Source organism: Psammomys obesus, unplaced genomic scaffold, assembly GCF_907164565.1.
Source record: "Psammomys obesus unplaced genomic scaffold, mPsaObe1.curated_primary_1811, whole genome shotgun sequence".
Taxonomy (NCBI): Eukaryota; Metazoa; Chordata; class Mammalia; order Rodentia; family Muridae; genus Psammomys; species Psammomys obesus.
Window position 1 is genome coordinate 9619018 of NW_026596034.1, and position 20224 is coordinate 9639241.

Sequence of the window (20224 nt, forward strand, 5' to 3'; positions counted from 1 at the left end):
CTTAAGGGACATCTCCTCTGACTCTGCTACTTACAGAACACCATGGGCCAATTCTTGCCACACCTCCCAATTAATTTAATTCAAATCAATAGGAAACATATATTATTACATGTTAGTACATTTTCTTCTGCTGCAACACCCCTCCCCTACTAGGACAGAACTCTCAAAGAAAGCAGAAGATTATCCATACTTCACTGTCATGTCCCAGCTATTAAATAGCCTTTGACATAGAGCGAGTCTTTCCTAAATCATTACTGAATAACAGGAAGAATCTCATTTCACTCTCATTAGACCCTTCGTGGATGTTTGGGATTCTTAGGAATTTAAACAGAGAGGACAACAACTGGGAGAGGGAGAATTAAGGGTGATGATGAACTTTCTGAAGTCATAGGAGAGTAAAAGTCCAGGCTCCTGCCTGCATAGCTCATTAGCTCTCCTCCTCCCAAAAAACCCTTAGGTAGGCATCTGTGTCTCTTGAGGGTGGAAAGTTCTAGTGAATCCTCTCCCTGCAAACTCATTTTGGGAATGAGGAATGCGAATGAGTGGGGAAGAACACGCCCAGAGTACAAAGTTGTTGACCAGTAGAACTCTACAGAGAGTCAGGGCTAAGTTCAGTTCCTGCCTCTGATCCATCTGCTGTGCTAATTGACAAGTGACTGGGTGGTTTCCCTTCTCTCAGCCTCGACAATGCACACAGAGGAATGACCAGAATTCCACAAACAGAAGGATCACTTACAGTTCTCTGATGTAAAAGCATTGTTAAGATTCAAAACATGTCTAAGCCAGAAGGCAATGATCCTTACCTGCCTGGAGTCTCCATGCAAATCCAGCTTAAAAAGATTCTGTGAAGAGAAGACAGGGATGTGTTACGAAGCCTTCCCTGTGCAAAGCTGATTCTCTGAGCTGTGTCTGGGGACTGATCAGTCTCTCTCTCCTGATTCCTACAGCGTCCTCTGTGCATGGGCACTGTGTGTGTGTGTGTGTGTGTGTGTGTGTGTGTGTGTGTGTGTGTGTGCACGCGCGCGCCTGTCCTCTTCATCTTTCTCCCTACTTGCTCTCTTTGGTGACACTTCAAGGTTTCTGTGAAAACATGGTCTATGGGGCATATGATGACTTGAAGGGAGACAGGAATGAGATGGACAGAAGTGGGCTGGAGTGGTTTCTCCTGAAAACACTGGCCTAGCCCTTACATTCCTCTTCCTTATTCTGACATTGTAAGTTTAGGCGACTACATGTGACATGGGGTTGCCCTGCCCCTGAATATAAAGCGCATTTTAAAGATACCTACAAGACAGCATAGGCTTTATACCAATTATATAGATAGAGTTTGGAGAAGGTTGGCTTCCAAAGAGATGTCACATAGATCTTGAATGCTGCTATCTTCAGCCTCCCAGGGAGCAAACCTCCTGCATGGAGAAGTCAGCCAGAAATGATGGCAAACATAAGGATAAAGACTGGAAAAACCTAAACATGCTCTCATCACCTCGATCCAGCTGCATCCTGAGCCCTCTGCTCCTCAGCATCTTAGGTCTTAGTTACTGGAAGACTCAGCCTCAACACAATCCTGATGTGAATGCTCTAGTCTTGTGTTGGAAAACTCCAAAGCCTGTGTTCATTTAAATCATTCCACTGCACACTTTCCTGTGCTGTGTATTTACCATGTTGCTCAGGCTTTCTCTGCTTTTCCACTCTCTCTCTACTTAGTGAAGAGTCATAGAAGCATCTTAAAAACTCTTAGAAATATGTCATGCGATCTTATGTTCTCTGGAGCATCCCAAAGATACAAAGTAATCCCGTATGTGACAGGCACTCCCTATGGATGGAAGACATAATTTCCAATTCTGGGTATTCAAAAACAGCTGTGAAACAGACATCAACAAGAAGACCTGTATCACCCACAGAAGATGGTGATACAGAAGAACTGAGAGTAAGGCTACCTAAATACATATTGAGGCCAACTTACAAATCCAAGGAGAAAAAGAATACAGCTGAGCTTAACTCTGAAAAACATGGACTTCATTGTGTGTGTGTGTGTGTGTGTGTGCGCGCGCGCGCGCGCGTGTATGTGGTCTATCAGAACCCAAGACCCATGGCCATATTGGACTCAACCCATAGAGTTACAAGAGGATCAGAGTACTAGATGTGGTTCATGAGGATAGAGAAATGGCCACTAGTGTGCAAAGTCCATATGAAGAGATCAGGCTCTCAGCTGAATCCCAAGATATCACCCTTACAAAGAAACCAGTTATTACGTCGCTGCATGCCCTATTTTTCATATTTTCCTGTGAGGTTCCCCATGATAACAAACTACCAAAAGCATCAGTCAGTCCTCAAATGTTACCTTCTCTTAGCAATATCTCTTGGCTGGCTCTAATGAATGTGTCATCTCTCTGTATTCCCAACACACTTAATCCAGTCAATATACGATTGTTTTTATCTGTGGGTTATTCTGGCAAGCAGAGAAAACGTGAAGTCTGTTCTTGAATCTCCTACCCTGACACCATGCTCCCAAAATTATTATGGTTGGATTGATGGAGTTGGCCACTAAATGAACTGGTCATGAATGGGAAAGATACGCCAACAACCGTTTAAAGGATTGGGTGAAAAGTTACAGATGCTGGCTAAATGGCTCATAGATTATGGTCAAACTGACAGTAAGTGACAAGTTATGATAGATCTCAACAAGACTGATGGACTTGTTTCAATGAAATGGATGGAGGGGTGGACAGATGAAAGACTGAAAGACGGGTAGGCAGGTAGTTGTCCTTTTTACAGTAGTCTTTGAAAGCACAGAAAAGTTAGGTAGGAACTGTTATAATTCAGATAGCTTCTAAACCAGCCAAGTGATGTTTTATAATGAAAAACCACTGATGAGAGATAAAAAAACAACCTCAATAATACAGAAGGCTGACATGGTTGCCAAGAGGCAAGAAAAAGTCCCAAGTATCTTTTCCAAAACTACAAAACAGATGAAGAGAAGTCCAGGGTAAAGTACAAGGTTGGGGACCCCTCAGACAGGCACACCTACCAATTTCAGTGTGGTCTCCAAGAGCTCTTTCTCTGTCTTCTGGCGAAGGCAGTGAACCATGGTGGCTGAGGTGGTGTTTTCACAACCAGATGCAGCAACAATTTTCTTCATCAGATCACAGGCCACAGCAAAGGTCAAGAGCAGTATTTATACCTCTGTCAATACATCCTAGAATTCTATCCAATACCCACACTCTAATGATACATAATTGCCCAAAATTCCCAATACCAGGAGCTGTGGGGTCTGGGCCCCTCAGAGCGTTGCCTCTGTTAGTAATTGGGATTTGATACAGAATATTTAAATTTTGGAGCCTGTGTTACTTTATAGTATGGTAAGTGGAGTTGGGTGTGGTGGCAAATGCCTTTAACCCTAGCACTTAGGAGACAGAGGCAGGTGGATTTTTGTGAGTTCTAGGTCAGCCTATTCTACAAAGTGAATTTCAGGTCAGCCAGGGTTACATAGTGAGACCTTGTCTTAAATAAACAAAAATAACTTGTTAATTGGGCACAATATTGTGAATGTGGATGCATTAAGAGAAGCCATGTGCAGTGTGGTGAAGAGAAAGAACTGAGAATTCTACTGTCTGATGTAGAGCTACTTTCTCCATGCTCCTACCAGGTAGCATTGCCACTCACCTATGAACTGCATCTATCCTATGAGGAGAAATAAAAGATGTGATGTGCTCAGGGTAACCCTTACTACCACACCAAATTGCTGTGTGTAAGGAGCATGATTCACCCCAAATAATTTCAGAGCTCACACGGCTTGGCCTACCTGTGAGCCCAAAACAAGCTTGGCCATTGAAAATGTCAGCTGTATCCCATAGCAGGACAGGTTCATGAGGAGAGAGGACAAAAGGGCACAGGCACTGCCCAGTGTGGAATTTACCTCAGCCAAGGCCCTGGTGTTCTTCTTGACCAGGCCCGCACTGAGGGCCACGCCACTTTCAGAAATGGCCTTGTGGAATAGATTCTTGGCCAAGGGAGACAACACCTGGCAGAGAAGAGTAGAGAAGGAGACTGTATACTCACAGTGATTCATAAAATTCTGTAGGGCCAGGGCTTGGACTTCATTTGATCACCTTGATGACCAGCATGAAGCCTCACCCTTACTTCTGCGGGCTTCTAGTCAAGGTAGAATTGCCCCACTGGCCATATATGGCAGTCAGCGCCAAGTTTTACCTGGCCCCATAGCTGAACTTTATTTGGACATCCCTCTGGAAATATCCATATAGAAACATCCAAATAGAGTCAGAAGAAGAAGGAAAAACTGAAGAACAAGTCCATTTCAACAGATAGGTTTTCACACATTGAGTACCAAAGCAGAGAAAGCAGATTACCAAGCAAATGGAAACTGTAAACAAGCAGGCACAGCTACCTTTACAGGTGATTAAAGTATATTTTGAACTAAAAATAATTAGAAGAGATGGGGACTAATTCAATAATAATAAAAGAATTCATCTAAAAGTTATGATAATTATGAAGCAAACATTTGTAGCCTCTTAATTTCATAAAACAATCACTATAGGGCATAAAAGGCCACTTCGAATATGACACAGCAAAATTGGAGGGCTTCAATACCCAACCCATATTTAAAAAGATCTTCTAAACTAAAAACAAGCAAAATAATTTCAGAGATAAAATATACCATGGATCAACTGGGCTTAACAGATATAAACAGAGCATACCACCCAATAGATAAGGAATACAAATGTTTTCAACTGCTAATGGAACCTTCTCCAAAACCATCACATCACAGCCCAGAAATAAAACATTAAAAAGTACAATGACACTGAAATTATCTTCTGTATCTAATGAGACATCAGTGAAATAAAAGTAGAAATCAATGACAAGCATTTAAAGTTGAGTCATCTGAAGGAGCACGGAAATATTACAACATCAATATGCATGCAAATATAATGAAATTAATTAAACTTGTCTATCAACTCATTTCAGTTTACTATCAGATTGTAAATAATATATGGAATGGAGGAAATTAAAGTTATACGATTGTAAGCATGAAATCAATGTTTCATATGAAAAACACTGGAACCAAGGAACTAAGGGAGGAAAATAAGTTGCAATGATTTTTTTTTACATAAATCAGGAGATTATTTGTAATATTTAGTTATCTCATCAAAGATATAGCATGAAAGAGGCCCTGGGCTCTCTTCTTCGAACCAAAATATTTCCATTAATGAAGCATCCAAAATAATTCCTTGTGCAGAAGTATTCAACTAGAGAAAATGTAAACTCAAGCTAAATTTTAAATTGCTGACAGATTAGTGAAGAGAGAATCCATAACTCTATAACTGTTATGTATAGGAAAATCGTGGCAGAATTAAACTAAAATTAGAAAGTTACACAACATAAATAAGTGAAAAAGAAATAGGAGCATACACTTTCACACACACAATGGCTGAAAGGAGAGATGATGGAAGGTGTGTAGGCAGGAGACAGATGCCAGATACACGCAGAATGGTTAAAAATTGCGGGCATACTACAGCAATACACACCCTAATGTCCTCCTTGGGTTTATCAGCACTGTTTCTTATCCTCTAAATTGTCAGCTAGTTAACTACCGTGTTTGAAAATTATGGTGCTGGAGTAACTCTGATTGATTCCCAGGAAGCTGGAGAACCACTTACGACTCTCAGAAGTTTCCGTTGATTCCCTCAGTGTCTCCCACTCCTCATGTCCACACCAAAATAATTCCTCATATCACAGAATGTGCCTGTGACCTACATTCTTACTACCTCTCTCTGTTGCAATACCTAGCCATCCTTCCTTATAGCCGTCTCTCTTTTCCAAGCGACCCTCAGTCCCGGGTATTGCTGCCCTTTGTATTGGATTTTCAAAGCCAGGGCACCACCCCCGAGGACCCCCTGACAGCTCCTGGTTTTCCAGTTCCCTTAACGTGTAGGTCTGTCTAGCTTGTACTCAAACAGTGATGCCTGGTCTACCTCATGCCCTTCCCTTTTACTATCTGCAGTTTACGCACAACACCCCTTCTCACCAAAAATGAATTGTATATTAAGGTCATGAGCAAAGAGAAAAACAATTCAATTGCGTGAAGAGAACATATAGCAGGTGCTTTTTATGGTGGGGCATAGAAGCATTTCCTAACAGCCAAGGAGGGTTTGGTTCTTAGTATTCCACTGTCTAACCCTGAGCAATAAAAGAATAAACCTGAATCCAGATATCAAAAGCAAAGTTCCTATGGCTGGACTGGCTAGTCTCCAAGGGATCCTATCAGCAGATATCATGCCTAAATAAGGCCTGCTGCCAGGAACACTCACAAGAACAGAGACACTTTCACCTCCTGCTGACTCGCCGAAGATGGTCACAGAACCTGGGTCCCCTCCAAAGTTGGCGATGTTGTCCTGGACCCAGCGCAGTGCGGCCACCTGGTCCAAGTGGCCCCAGTTCCCCCGGCTGTGTTCATCCCCTGTGCTGAAGGAAACCAAGGTGAAGATGGGTTTGTCATGGCTGGACTCTCAGAGCTAGAAGTAGGCTGGTGGTCTCAGTGAAATAAGCTGGGCCCTACATTCCTGACTCGTATCTTCACCTGCCTTTCACCTCTCTAGCAAAGGCAGATGTAGATCTGGGGCTCTACACTCATTTTCCAGAAACTGTGTAGTCTAAGAGCTAGGTAGAGCTTATCTGGAAAGCAGACAGCCAAAATCTCCAACTTCTGGCTGTATTCACTTCACACTGCAGAGCATAGTCAACAGCTGGAAAGAAGTTTTGGTATCAAGCAATGAAAATTCTTTGAAAAATAATAAAATCAGCTTGCAGAAGATGCAGGGGTGGGAGTTCGGGCAGATGTCATACTATGGGAACAAGAAAGGCCTCTCAGAAGCACTGGTAGCTAATAGAGACCTGAATAAAATGAGAATGTAGGCAGGCTTACGAATATCATAAAGTATTACTGCCATTGTAAGAAGCAGCTGCAACGACCTCTGGGGCATGGGAACAAAGGTCTGAGTGTATCTAGCAGCAGGTACAGGCAGAACAGGTGCTGGAAGCCTTGGCAAGGGGTTCTTTGTCGTTATAAGTGTGTGGAAACCATTTGCAGAAGAAAGATATGATTCAACCTGTGTCCACTTCTGTCCACTCTGTAGAAAACACATGCCTTAAAAGTAACAAGTTTATGAAAACCACTGCTTATAACAATAACCAAGTTCTAAACTGTAAGACTTCAATTAGAGTAGATGAGAAGGAGATGAAATCAGTTTGTTTTGAAGGTGGAGCCAAAAGGACTAAACAGTTGGTTAGATGTTGGTTAGATATTGATTAGATGTGGAGTGGAGAGAGAGAGAGAGAGAGAGGTTGAGAGAGAGAGAGAGCGCTTGGGTTTGTTCTTTTTTCTCTGCCTGCAATAACAGAGGCATGGTGTAACTCAGCCACCTCCTAGAGCAACGTGCTCACTCTGCAAGGTGTGGTCTGAAAATAGCTGTTATCTGCGCCTGGAATTGCAGATAGAACAATACATCAATCAGCTCAGAAGCAAGTGTCCTAAGTGGAGAATTTATGGACAGGTATGGACCATTAACGAAGGAGCAGGCTGCATTGTGAAGGAGCATAACGTAGGTCTCTAAAACACTTGGTGTTACCAGAGCTAAGCCCTGGTGATTGATCTGGCAGTTGTTACATTTTCAGTGTGATCATGTAAAAGAACATTAAGTAATAGAACCTGTAAAATGTGAGGCCCAGTGGAAGGAAGGTCATTAAGCTACTAGGTGTACTGCCCTTGGGCATGCTGAACTCATGGGACCAAGGTTAGTTCCTAGTGAGCCAGTTATGAAAAGAGCAAGACTTTCCCAACTTCTCCCTCTAGCTGTGTGTCTCATCATGTGATTTCTTCTGCATGCTGCAGTTGATCTCAATAAGAGCCCATACCAGAACTCAAACAGAAGGGGGGAAACATATCTTGGATGATCAGCTTTTTAAATTAACTCAATAAATATTTTCCTTATAAATATCACAAGATCTGATATTCTGATATATAATAAGAAAACAAATAAGACTAATATAGCCATTAGTTGTAGAAAAGAGTTCAGGCTCTACCTGAAGAATCCCCAAATGCCCAGGCGGTATTGAATGACTACCACCACCACGTTTTCATAGGTAGACAGGGCTAGTCCATCATAGGTGGATGCCCCACCCAACACTAGTCCACCACCATGGATCCAAACCATCACCTGGAAAAGAACACAACAACGCAGATTATTAGAAACCACCTCAGAAAGGCCATAGAATTGGTCTAGTCTGGTTGCCTAAATCTAGGGTGACTCAAAGAGACCTTCATCCAAGCCAAACCACTACCTAGCAAGGCTATATCAGGAAGCCTTTCCTCCTCTTTGCTGGGGCCTACAAAGTCATTCCACTCATAATTTCTTGCCTTTCTTCCAAGACTCATGGGCCCTGTTTTTATAGGTCTCTTTAAACTGAAAACATCACTATGGGAACATCTAAAACCAATGATGCCATGCTCACTCCTGCATTGTACACTTCTCGTGACAGGGCCTTGTGTCGATGGCTTATGTTCATCTTTCTCAGACTCTGTGTCTGACTGTGGACATGGTGACACTGAGTGCAACAAAAGGATGAAGGAACAAGTGACCCAGTGAGGGAAGCATAGTCCCATCTGTGCCTCAATAGTAAACCCAATAAAGGGTCTCTCCTTTTTCTCCTCTTCCCCCTCAACTTCTTCACTCCTTCCACTTCCCCATCCTCTTCTTCCTTTTTTCCTCTTCTCTCTCTAACTCCCTGAGATAAGGATTTGATTTTTAAGACAATGTAACCATGGCTGGCCTGGTACTTGCTATGTAGCCCAGGCTGACGTCAAATTTGCCCCAAATGCTTCTCCCTTAGCCTCTTAGGTGCTGGGTTTGCATATATGAAGCAAACACTTCTCTAGAGTGCACTTCTCACTTCTTTTTCTTCTGATGCAGGGGTCAAACTCAAGACTTTGAGCATCCAGGCAGCTATCTACACTAAGCTACACTCTTTTCCCTCTTGCCTATCTCGATATCCACTACTAGCCCAGTAAGCTGAGGGGGAGATCGGAAGAAAGGAGAAGAATTCATGACAGTGGAAACAACAGCATCGGAGCCAGAGGAACATTCTGTGGCTACTACAGTGTCAGAGGCAGGCACTATGGAAGCTGGGGACAGCACAGCTGTGTCAGCAGAATGGCAGAGTTGATAGAAGCATTAGAAGCCATCAGTGTGTCAGTAACAGATCCAACAGATGTCATGGCATTAGCAACGACAGCAGAAGCATCAGTAGTAGCAAAATGCAGCAGTAGCAACCACCCCAGAAATGACAGCCACAGCAATGACAGTAGCAGTGAAAGGCAACTGAAATGCCCCAGAGAATAGTAAGGACAGAGAGAAGAGGCATGGTAGAAGTAAGGAGGAGAGAGGGTGGAGAGATGAGACTTATAGAGGAACAGGGATACAAAAGCAAAAGAAGAAAAACTACAGTCTCAGCTGCTGGAAGCGCTCCAGAGAGTTCCTGGATCTTATGGACAGCCTGTTCCTGGCTGGAGCTATAGCAAGAGCTGCTTTCAGGGCCTTGGGAATTCTGATATACAGGCCTGAAAGCTGTAATGCTCACTGTGGTATAGTTCTGGAGAATCTCAATATCTAACTAAAATGCTAGTTCTTACCCAGAGGAGGGAGTGTGGCCTGGAGGCTACTTTCAGGGGGAAGGGGACCCTAACTTCTATAACTGCAAAACAGCTATAACATTTGTGATCATAGGGCTAGTAGCTCCAGTTCCCAACATCTGGAACACAGCAAAATACTCGCCCCTAGTTGTGGGCCACCTCCACAAATGCTGTTAGAAGTAGTTTCTCTTCCTACTGACCCACAATTCCTAGGGCAAAAGTACTGCAGTCACCTGAGCAGCAGTACTATGGCTAATCAGTTTTTCCTTCTATTTGTGTGAAAAGGCCAGAGAAGATTAAATTCTACCTGTAAGGTTGTCTTTCCCAAACACCAGTTTGATAAATGAGGAAACAAAGGCACAGGGAGTCAGAAAAACTACTCCATGTTGCACTTCTTTGAAGACTCTTGCAATGAGTCACAAGCAACATTCCCAGATCTCAGTGGACATGAAAGGCACGCACCATTACTTGACTTTCTTGGGGAAATCAAGGGGAAGTGTCTTCTCTGATGGATGGAAGCCTTGGGCTTCTGAATCAGTTCATGCCTGTGGTGTCCCTTTTCCTAGCTGTCCTCAATCCCCCTGGTTGTACAGAGGAGCTAGATGCTGAAACTCAGAAGGTTGGAGGAGTCCCACGACTTACCGGCAGCCTGTTACTCTTTGCCAAGTCAGCAGGAGTATAAATATTTAGGTAAAGACAGTCTTCAGAAAACTGGAGAGGAATGCTCTCTTTCCTGTTGGTTAGGAGGTCATGGACTATTTTCCCTGTCTCTGAATCTTGAGAGCACCTGGGAGGGGAAAGAGAACATCTGAGTTTCCACCAGATGCAACCTGGAAGCATTACCTGGCAAAGGCCTTGCACGGGGAGAGGCAACTCCGTGAGTTGCTATCAGCTGATGGAGACACTGGCATGGAGATAACGCAGGATCCCATGGGAGCCCTGGGGCTCAATCTCATTGTCTTACAGCAAGAGAAGGATTTACTATGAATCCCTTCCCAGAGTCTTAGATCTGCCTGGCCAATGACATAGGTGCTTAAATGCTGTCTTGTTCTTGGAGATGACACTCCACGCACTGCCTAGACAGGGTCCCATGATCTGCTAGGCTTTGTACAGTGGGCTGCAAAGTAGACTGAGTTTCTCTACCAGATGAACACGCTCTAGCCCTCGGGGGACTGCCATCAGCCACAGAAATGCCCTCAACTGGCAGACTAAGACTGATGAGATACTCAGCAGCATCTCATCGGTAATTCAGCTTCACCCACTGATAAGATGGATGATCCTGGGACTTCCCTGACCCGTGTCCCAATCTGCCAGGTCTCACTAAGGAGACTCCTATGTCCAAGAGATTTGCAGCCATGGCCTGCTAAGATTCTACCATTAATTAATGAAGTAACCCGTTTTGCCCTCTTAAAAGACCTCAGAGGCCATTCAAGGGTGGAGTTAGTAATGTTACTGAAGTTTCCCAGTGATCTAGGCATGGGTCTAAATTATGTGCTCACTCATTAATGTTTTAGGTGAGCTCCGCTGTGGGCTCCATCTTCATCCTCATTTCATAGCTGAGAAAACAAGGCACAGGGAGGATGGAGAACCGATTAAACATCTCCCCACCTCGAAGTCCCATGCTGTGAACTACTTATATTCCCAGTACACTACAAGTCATATCCCTAGATCTCAATGGACCCAGGAGCCAAGCATTATTGCTCTTAGCATATAGAAGCAGCTGCTGAGGTCCTCATATGTCAAGATGACACAGCTGTTAGGTGGCAGAAATGGATCAACATTTCATTCTGGAAACTTTTCTTACATTATGGAGGGTAAAGGGTATAATAGTCATAAAGGTAGTAACTCAAATGTCAAAAGAGGAATCAGTTAAGTTCACTAGATTTCAACACAAAATAAAGACTGAGATTATATTTATTATTGCTATGATTATCACATATTATTTGTTTCTCCAAAGGCAGGACAAAATTATTTCAATAAGTCTAAGGTTTAGGCGGAGTTTGTTGATGGGGACACTCTAAGGCATAGTCTTTAGTTCAATGATTCTACTTCTTTGGGACTTATCCTAAAGTATTCATGAGTATGTGGACTAGTTCCCACAGTTCATATAGATCATATATCAACAATACCAGCTTCATCACAAGAAGGTAAAGACTGGATGAGTGTAATACAGTGTGATGCTGAAAATAAGGTGGTTAAAAGTAGAGAGTGAGTGATGTTGCCAGCATAAGTGAGACACACACTCATCACAGCTGCAGAGGTGTGTGACAGTCAAGAGACTGGAAACACGTCAGATGGCAGTGACACTTGTGTCTGGGTAACATCCTGGGTGGGTTTACTTTTTTCACCTTCGTGTCTTGAGTTTCCTAACTTTCCTGTGGCAAGCATCGGTAAAATAAACAACAAAAACTATAAAACAGCAGGAGCTCAAGTGCGTGATGAAGAAAGGGCTCTAGAAAGCTGTGCAGTTCTAAGTGCTCCAAGCTTCCACAGTGTTCTTTTTATTTCCAGCAGTTGAAAGGCTTTTGTTAGGGATGAGGAAACACACACGTACTCCAGGCACAAAGAGAAAAAGTCTCTCTGCAAAGCAGAGCTGGGACTCAGGAAGCTAAAGTCTTCCACAATGCGCCTGACTCCAGAGCAAAGCAGAAGCCAGTTAGAGTACTATGTTGACTTCTTCCTACGTCATTCCAAGACAAAAATTCCCCCAAATAGGTCCAGGCCCACCCCAGCTCCTTACATAGGAGGGTAGGAGGTGGCGTTCTTCACGAAGCTCCAGGGATCTGAAGGCTGTGGTGGAGCAAACCTCAGGGATCCAAGAGGAGGTTTGGCAAAGGGGACTCCCAGGAAGACGGCCACAGGCTGTGTGAATCCTTCTAAGCTGACGTACTTCCCCAGGACTTTGCCATGAACAGTGTCCACCACAGGTGGTGAGGACGGGTGTCTTGCTGGACAAGAGAAAATGAGGATACATTGGAGAGGAAAACTCAAATCCGGAGTTTTAACGGGTTTCCCCCCTTTCTAAGCATGATCCTTGAATGAATAGCCTCAGCCCTGTAAGCCTCACTATCTTCTCATGTAAAATAATGATGAAGAAAACGGTCCTTATTTTAGGGAGCTGATGGAAGAGGAAACTGGAGCCGCACACAGAAAAGCATGTAAGCAAAACTCAATGTGAAAGAGTGGTGGCTGTTAGGAATACTTGAGACCTTCAGTATCATCCACAAAAGTCTCTGGAAATTCATTAAGAACCTGGTACTGTCCCAGAATAGTGACACATATCTTTAATTTAAACACTCAGGAGGCAGAGAAAGACAGATCTCTGTGAGCTCAAGGCCAGCCTGCTCTACATACAGAGTTCCGGGACAGCCAGAGCTACACAGACAGACCTTGTCTTAAAATAATAATAATAATAAAAAGCTCCCAGTGTTAAGCTGCATGGTGGACAAGAGGATGGATAGGAGGCTTCTCCTCTCAAGAAAGGATCAAAGATACACTTGGCTTAATGCTGAGTTGAAATACATGTCCTAGGAGTGTACACTTCTGATTTTTGTCCCAAAGGAAGAGCTGTGACTTGTAACAGGTGGAGGAGTAAAAGGGGAAGGCATAAGTGGAGGGAGAGCCAAGAAGATGCAGAAGAACAGTAACAACTCATATACAGTAGAACAGAGGGCCTTCAGGGATGCTTGAGTGGCATCTGAATACACCAAGCAAAGCCCTAGCAATTAAAGGTCGTAGAGCAGTGAGAATGTGCCTGTAATGGAGGACTTCAAAGTCCAGGCTTGTGTCCTACCCAGTGGATGAAAACAAAGTATGAACAACTGTAAAAGAAACGATTATGTTCTAGCACATTCCTCCATTGGCTCTGAGCTGGATCATCCAGAGGTGAACCTTCTATATTATATACTCCGCTACCCTAGAGTGGACAATCCTTCTCACTTCTCTGCATCTCTTTCTGCCCCAAATCCTGTGTATTGCGGGAGGGAATCACCCTGATCCTGCTTCAAGGGGGGGGGGTTTCTACACACCTTTTCATGATCACCCATGTCTTCACTTTCATGGTCAACCACCTCAGTGCATCAGAGCACCCCTTATCAGTAGCTTTTCTCTCATTCTTCCAACTGCTCCCACCTTGATACTGAAAACATACTTCCTTCTGCATGTGAGGCAGAATAGAAAAATGACTCCAGGATTCTATCCAACAGAAGAATAACCCATTTATTTGAAAATTTTATACTGAAGACACTGAACAGAACAGGGTCTGGAAGAGCACAGTATTTACAATTTAAATATTGCAGAAATTTAAGTTGTCTCTTGCTGTTGTTTTTTTGTTAATTATTATAAAGTACTAAGTTAATTTTTGAAAGATGTTTATATAGCCTCAGATTACGCTTTGATGACTTTTCTTTATGATTATTAGATTATCAGGACATGACATCATCATAAGTATAAATAATTTATATAAAGAAAAACAGCCATTAGTACTGGAAACTTTATGAAAAGCAGGTTACAAATCTGTACCCAGGCTTCGTGTGATCAAAACAAACCCAAATGCTTCCCTCCTTTTCTGGTTATGAATTATCATCAAGTCCCTTAAAGAAAAACTTTCTGGAATACTTTGTATTAGGATGTCTGTGGATAATGACAATGTGAGTTGTTTTGTACTAGACACTGAGTAATTTTTATAACTAGGAGGAAAATGTCAAAAGTAAATATGAGAAATAAATAAATGAGAATGAAGAACTGATCCTTGACCAGTGTTGAGGTCAAGGGAAAGAAAGAAGACTCCATATCAGGATCCGATGCTGGCTCAGTGTGAATCTGGTCCTATGGAAAAGCTGGTGAGATGTCATAAGATGATGCCCTAGCCATGAGTGCTCAGCACTGACAGTCAGGAAAAGAGGTAAGTAAAGGTCAGAGTGCATGGCAGGGATGTGTGAAACTCCTCTGACAGGGTCGCTGTGAAGGGAGAGGAGGGCTGGAAGTGAAATCACAGGGAAAGCCACAGCTGAGGGTAAGAATGTCTACCACAGGGCATGAAGACAAAAGCACAGCCCCACAGAGGTGCTGGGAGAGGGGGAATAGGCTATGGCGGATGCTGAGGGCTTCAAAGAGGGGAGAGGATTAATGTCTGAGCAGACCAGGGTGTGACCTCCATTAGGCCAATACCAATATCCCACTGAGGTTCAGTGGTTAGAAACCAATCTTCTCAGCATTATAGGTGTTTGGTTCAAGTTGAGGTTATGAACAAGGCTACCTACAGCAGTTACAGCTTTCATTGTGTGGAATGTGCAAGCATCGACCTCTTGAGCAATCTCAATGTGCTGGAGGACCTTCCAGGTCCTTTATTTCTCCAAGAGACTTTACTAGGTAATCAAAAACGAGCCCACTTATGAGAAGAACAACAGGAACTTGCAAACAGCTTCTGTGACCCTCCTAAGATGGAAGCGGCATGACCAGGATCAAAGAATGCTCCACTCCAAACCTGGCTCTTTTCTCTGCTTTGCCCTCAGCTCCTGGCTTCTCATAGCACCACGTGTGCAGAAAGAAGAAAAAAAAATCTAAACAGATTCTAGGCTTCCAGTGTTCTGGTAGCCAAACACCAGCTCTGGATTCAGGAGCCACAGATAGACTAAGGTGATGTTGGGAGTTTCCATGGCCCTATGGATCTCAACACCTCAATTGGTAAGATGTTACAGATAGCACTGAGATCCAGTATGTATTAACCATGAATTTAATTTGCTTATTTGATGCTTTGACACAAGTGGCTTTCCTGACCCTGTGGGAACTGTGGTCCATGGGTACATCAAATCCAGAACCACTACTCTATAAACCTCTTTTATTCATGTCTCACCTCCTGGGCTGTACTGTCTTACATGCCATCTTGCCTTACAACCAAGCGTAAGACAACTAAGGTAGCCCATGACCCAGAATCCCTTGATATTTTAAAAATTATTTAAAAGTTTTACAATTTAAATTTTGATCATATTCTTCCCCCTTCCCAAGTCCTTCCATTTTCTTTCTCCATCCCTTTATGCCTAATTTAAAGTTCTTTCTCAAAGAAACAAACAAACAAAACCCCAATACAACATTAGCAACCCCCCAAACCAAGAAAACAAAATAAAACGACACCTAAAAAGAAAAAAGTAACCAAAGAAAAGCACTTGTGTGTGCGTACACACGTACGTACACACACACACACACACACACACACACACACACACACACACACAGTCATACACACCCAACTGTGGACTCCATTACATGTTGGTCCTTAAAATGATTTAAAATCAACACTGCTTATATGGCTTCACTCATTCCTTCAGAAGATACTTGAAGGAAAATCCTGTCTATGTCCTCCCACCTCACAACTGTCCCTGGTGCTCTTCTTTTGTCACACCCACCCCAGTGATGAACCTTTCCTCTGGGAGCCAAGATTAACCAAGGATTGTTTTAGTGACCGTCGTCTCTAATGTGATGACATGACCACGCCTCCGACTACCTGTTAATACTCTTCGCTTTCTTTTATTATAATTGTAGTATGTGTGTATGTATGATGCATGTGCATGCAGAGGTGTGTGTGTTCACGCAGTGGCGCACATGTGGAGGTCAGAGGACCACCACAGACACTGTGCTTCACCCACTATCTTGTTTAAAACATGGTTCCTGAATTGTTGTTTGCCATTGTGTACACTAGGCTAGCCGGGCGAGGAGCTTCCGGGTTTCTCCTGTCTTCACCTCCCGTCTTGGCCCAGGAGCACTGGGACTGCAGATGCACACTAGACTTCCAAGAGGATTCTGGGGATTCAAACTCAGTTCCCCATTCTTGCACAGCAGTGCTTTACCTTGTGAGGAGCCAGCTCCTTAGCCCTGATATACTTCATTTCAATCAACCCCCTCGTTTATCTACCTCCTTCCCACACCTCCTCTAGCCTAGTCCTGCCCTAAGTACTGTGGAAGGGGACACCTAAGGCATCCTCACAGTGACCATCGGGGAAGGTGCCGCCACCGTCACCCTTTCTGTGAAGACAGGAATACAAAAGTTCATCTAACTGTGTACTCTGCCTGAAGATAAGTGGCGTGGAAATACTGAGCCTGGGATTCAGAATTTCTTACTAAGCTTCTTTCCATGATCAAACAAAATGTAGGCTAATAATTAAGGAGGAAAGAAGCAGCTTTCCTACCCCCCCCTCAGACACATGGGGCTAACTCCTTGCCCTGCTGTACCTGTCACGTGATCTCAGGCCTCTGCTTGTTTGTCCTTCTATGACTCAGCATGTTCACTCCCTCCACTAGCTGGTCAGCGATGCTTGCCTAGAGCGTGCAAACTGCTACAGAGCAGAGCCTAGGCTCTCTCACACTATGCTCACCTCTGCCAGACTGTCCCGGCGTTAGCATTTTGAAGCGTGCCCCCCCCCCCCACTTACCCCTGCCAATTTTGTATTACAAAGACTCACCCTCTGCTGTGAAAACTGCAAGCAACACCAGGATCAAAGCACAGAGACACATGGTAGAAGGCTACAGGCTCCCGGGACAGCGAGGTCTCCAGCCTGTGACAAACGGGCTACAATGATCCTGTCCCAGTCCCGGAGATGGGCAGCAAATTCCTCTCACTCGATTGTATAATCCCAGAAGAGCACAATCTTTCTTTTCCAAAGAGCTCTGCGGGCTTCTCAGGAGGTCACTAAGCCACCCTCATCCACAGTTTACCCTGCCTTATCTAAACTGTCTGGACTCTACACTGAGATTGCAGGAGTCCACAAACTGGTCCGACAACTTCTTGCATAAGCATCTCTGTGTAGGATTCACACCACAGTGCTCTCTTATTTCCAAACCTAGCGCCAGCCCTGTAGACACCTTCAGGCAGGTGACTTTTGGCCTTGGGTCCTCAGAGCAGGCTGGAAGCGTTCAGAACCCCTCACAGCCACACAGCTGATCAGCACAGTTTTTAAGATAGCCTCCATAGTAATGGGGGGTTTTGTTATGACATTGGCTGCAGACCTTGTCATCATTGTACATTTTCTACTCCATTAAGGCACGCCTTCCAGCTTCTCTTGGGTGACACTGTTTTAGGATCTCATTTTGGTAACAATCTTAAATTTTATCATTTTCTCGTTGGCAGAATTATCTTTCTAAGATTCCTGTGAAGTGGTCTATCTTTCTGTCACACACTGACATGGTCAAGGACCTCACAACGTTTCAGAGGAGAGATGTGGGGATAGGCATTCTTATATAAATAAACAATGTATTTTTGTTTAATAGGTTTTTTTTTTAATTTAGAATACATAGTAATGGGTTTTGTTGTAATATTTGATGCTGACCTTGTTATTGTTGGTCTTTTTCTACTCATCTTCGTCATCCCTTTTCTCCTAGTGGCTCATCCTTTCCATACCAATAGTGCCCCTTTGCACTTTTATTCTTCTTTTCTCTCTCATCTCTTTCTCTTCTATCATGGACTCGTCTAGCTTCAAGAACAATAAGCAATTATATGTGGAAACATTAAAATCTAAAACCATGTATGAGAGAAAATATGGGGTTTGTCATTCTGAGTCTAGTTGGTTTTCCTGAACAGAATGATCTTCATTTCTATCCATTGTTATTAAAAATGCTATGATTTTATTTTTCAATAGTTGAATGAAATTACATTGTGCAAATGTGCCCCATTTCTCTTCATCCATGGTTGGGCATCTGGGCTGTCTCATGTTTTAGATCTTATGAGTACTACACCAATAAATATGGATTATTCTTCTAATTCTTCCTTCAGAGACTGAAAGCTTTTTCATATAATTTTTTTTTTACTTACTTGGTTAGAGTTACACCAAGGTACTTTATGTCCTTTGTGGCTATTGTGAAGGGTGTTGTTTCCCTAATTTCTTTCTCAGCCCTTTTGTCTTTTGTATACAGGAGGGCTACTGATTTTTTTAAGTTAATTTTTTTTATCCAGCTACTTTACTTCATCCATGGTTGGGCATCTGGGCTGTCTCATGTTTTAGATCTTATGAGTACTACACCAATAAATATGGATTATAGATATTATTTTGGAAGGATTTAACTATTTGGGGCATATATACAGGAGCAGTTTCATTGGGTCTATAGAAGTTTTGCTTTTAGACTTTTTAAATTTTATTTTATTTTATTTTATTTTATTTTATTAATTACAGTTTATTCACTTTGTATCCCAACTATACCCCCCCTCCTCCATTCCCTTCCAGTCCCAATCTCCCTCCCTCTTCATCTCGTATGTCCCTTCCCAGTCCAATGATAGGGGAGGTCCTCCTCCCCTTCCAGCTGACCATAGTCTATCAGGTCTCATCAGGACTGGCTTCTTTGTCTTCCTCTGCTGACTGGTAAGGCTGCTCCCCCCTCAGGTGGAGGTGATCCAAGAGCCAGCCACTGAGTTCATGTCAGAGATGGTCCCTGGTCTTTTATTGGAGAACCCTCTTGGACACTGACCTGCTATGGGCTACTTCTCTACAGGGGTTCTAAGTTATCTCCATGCATGGTCCTTGTTTGGGGTATCAGTCTCAGAAAAGACCCCTGGCACAGATTTTTTTTTGGTTCTGTTGCTCCCCTTGTGAGCATTTTTCTATATGTAGACATCCAGTTAGTCCAGCACCATTTGTTGAAGATACTATCTTTTTTTCCATTATATGGTTTTGGCATCTTTGTCAAAAATCAGGTATCCACAAGTGTGTGGGTTTATTTCTGGGTCTTCTATTTGATTCCATTGATCCATCATTCTGTTTCTATGCCAGTACCATGCAGTTTTTATAACTGTTGCTCTATAGTACAGCTTGAGTTCAGGGATGGAGAGACCTCCAGAAGATCTTTTATTGCAGAGGATTATTTTAGCAATTTTGGGTTTCTTGTTATTCCATATGAAGTTGAGGATTTTTCTTTCAAGTTCTGTATAAAAAATTGTGTTGGTAATTTGATGGGAATTGCATTGAATCTGTAGATTGCTTTTGGTAAGATGGCCATTTTTACTATGTTAATCCTGCCAAGCCATGAGCGTGGGAGATCTTTCCATCTTCTGATATCTTCTTCTAATTCTTCCTTCAGAGACTGAAAGCTTTTTCATATAATTTTTTTTTTTACTTACTTGGTTAGAGTTACACCAAGGTACTTTATGTCCTTTGTGGCTATTGTGAAGGGTGTTGTTTCCCTAATTTCTTTCTCAGCCCTTTTGTCTTTTGTATACAGGAGGGCTACTGATTTTTTTAAGTTAATTTTTTTTATCCAGCTACTTTGCTGGAGGTGTTTATCAGCTGTAGGAGTTACCTGGTAGAATTTTGTGGGTCACTCATATATACTATCATATCATCTGCAAATAGTGATACTTTGACTTCTTCCTTTCTGAACTGAATTCTCTTGATCTCCTTTATTTGTCTAATTGCTCTAGTACTTGAAGTCCTTGCTAGAGCAATTAGACTGTTGAAGGACCTCTATTTTCATTTCCATAGTTAATGCACCATTTTAAACTCCCACTAACAGTGGATAATGATTTGTCCTTCCAAAAAA

At 42.9% G+C, this 20224-nt stretch overlaps 1 protein-coding gene across 2 annotated transcripts in view; it reads right to left on the reverse strand.

Moving 5' to 3' along the window:
• Positions 1-20224, reverse strand: part of LOC129686808 (carboxylesterase 1E) — a 42544-nt gene that overhangs the window by 10561 nt on the left and 11759 nt on the right. Inside the window, exons 1-8 of one of the 2 annotated variants that reach the window (XM_055620910.1) lie at positions 17161-17485; positions 12444-12651; positions 10346-10490; positions 8098-8231; positions 6327-6480; positions 3917-4021; positions 3029-3133; positions 804-842 (exon numbers count right to left, since the gene is read on the reverse strand). In XM_055620910.1, the coding sequence (XP_055476885.1) occupies positions 804-842; positions 3029-3133; positions 3917-4021; positions 6327-6480; positions 8098-8231; positions 10346-10490; positions 12444-12651; positions 17161-17212 (942 nt within the window). In that variant the 5' untranslated portion in view covers positions 17213-17485. Of the gene's footprint in view, positions 1-803; positions 843-3028; positions 3134-3916; positions 4022-6326; positions 6481-8097; positions 8232-10345; positions 10491-12443; positions 12652-17160; positions 17486-20224 lie in introns of those variants that run through there. The other variant, XM_055620911.1, reaches the window with a different exon arrangement.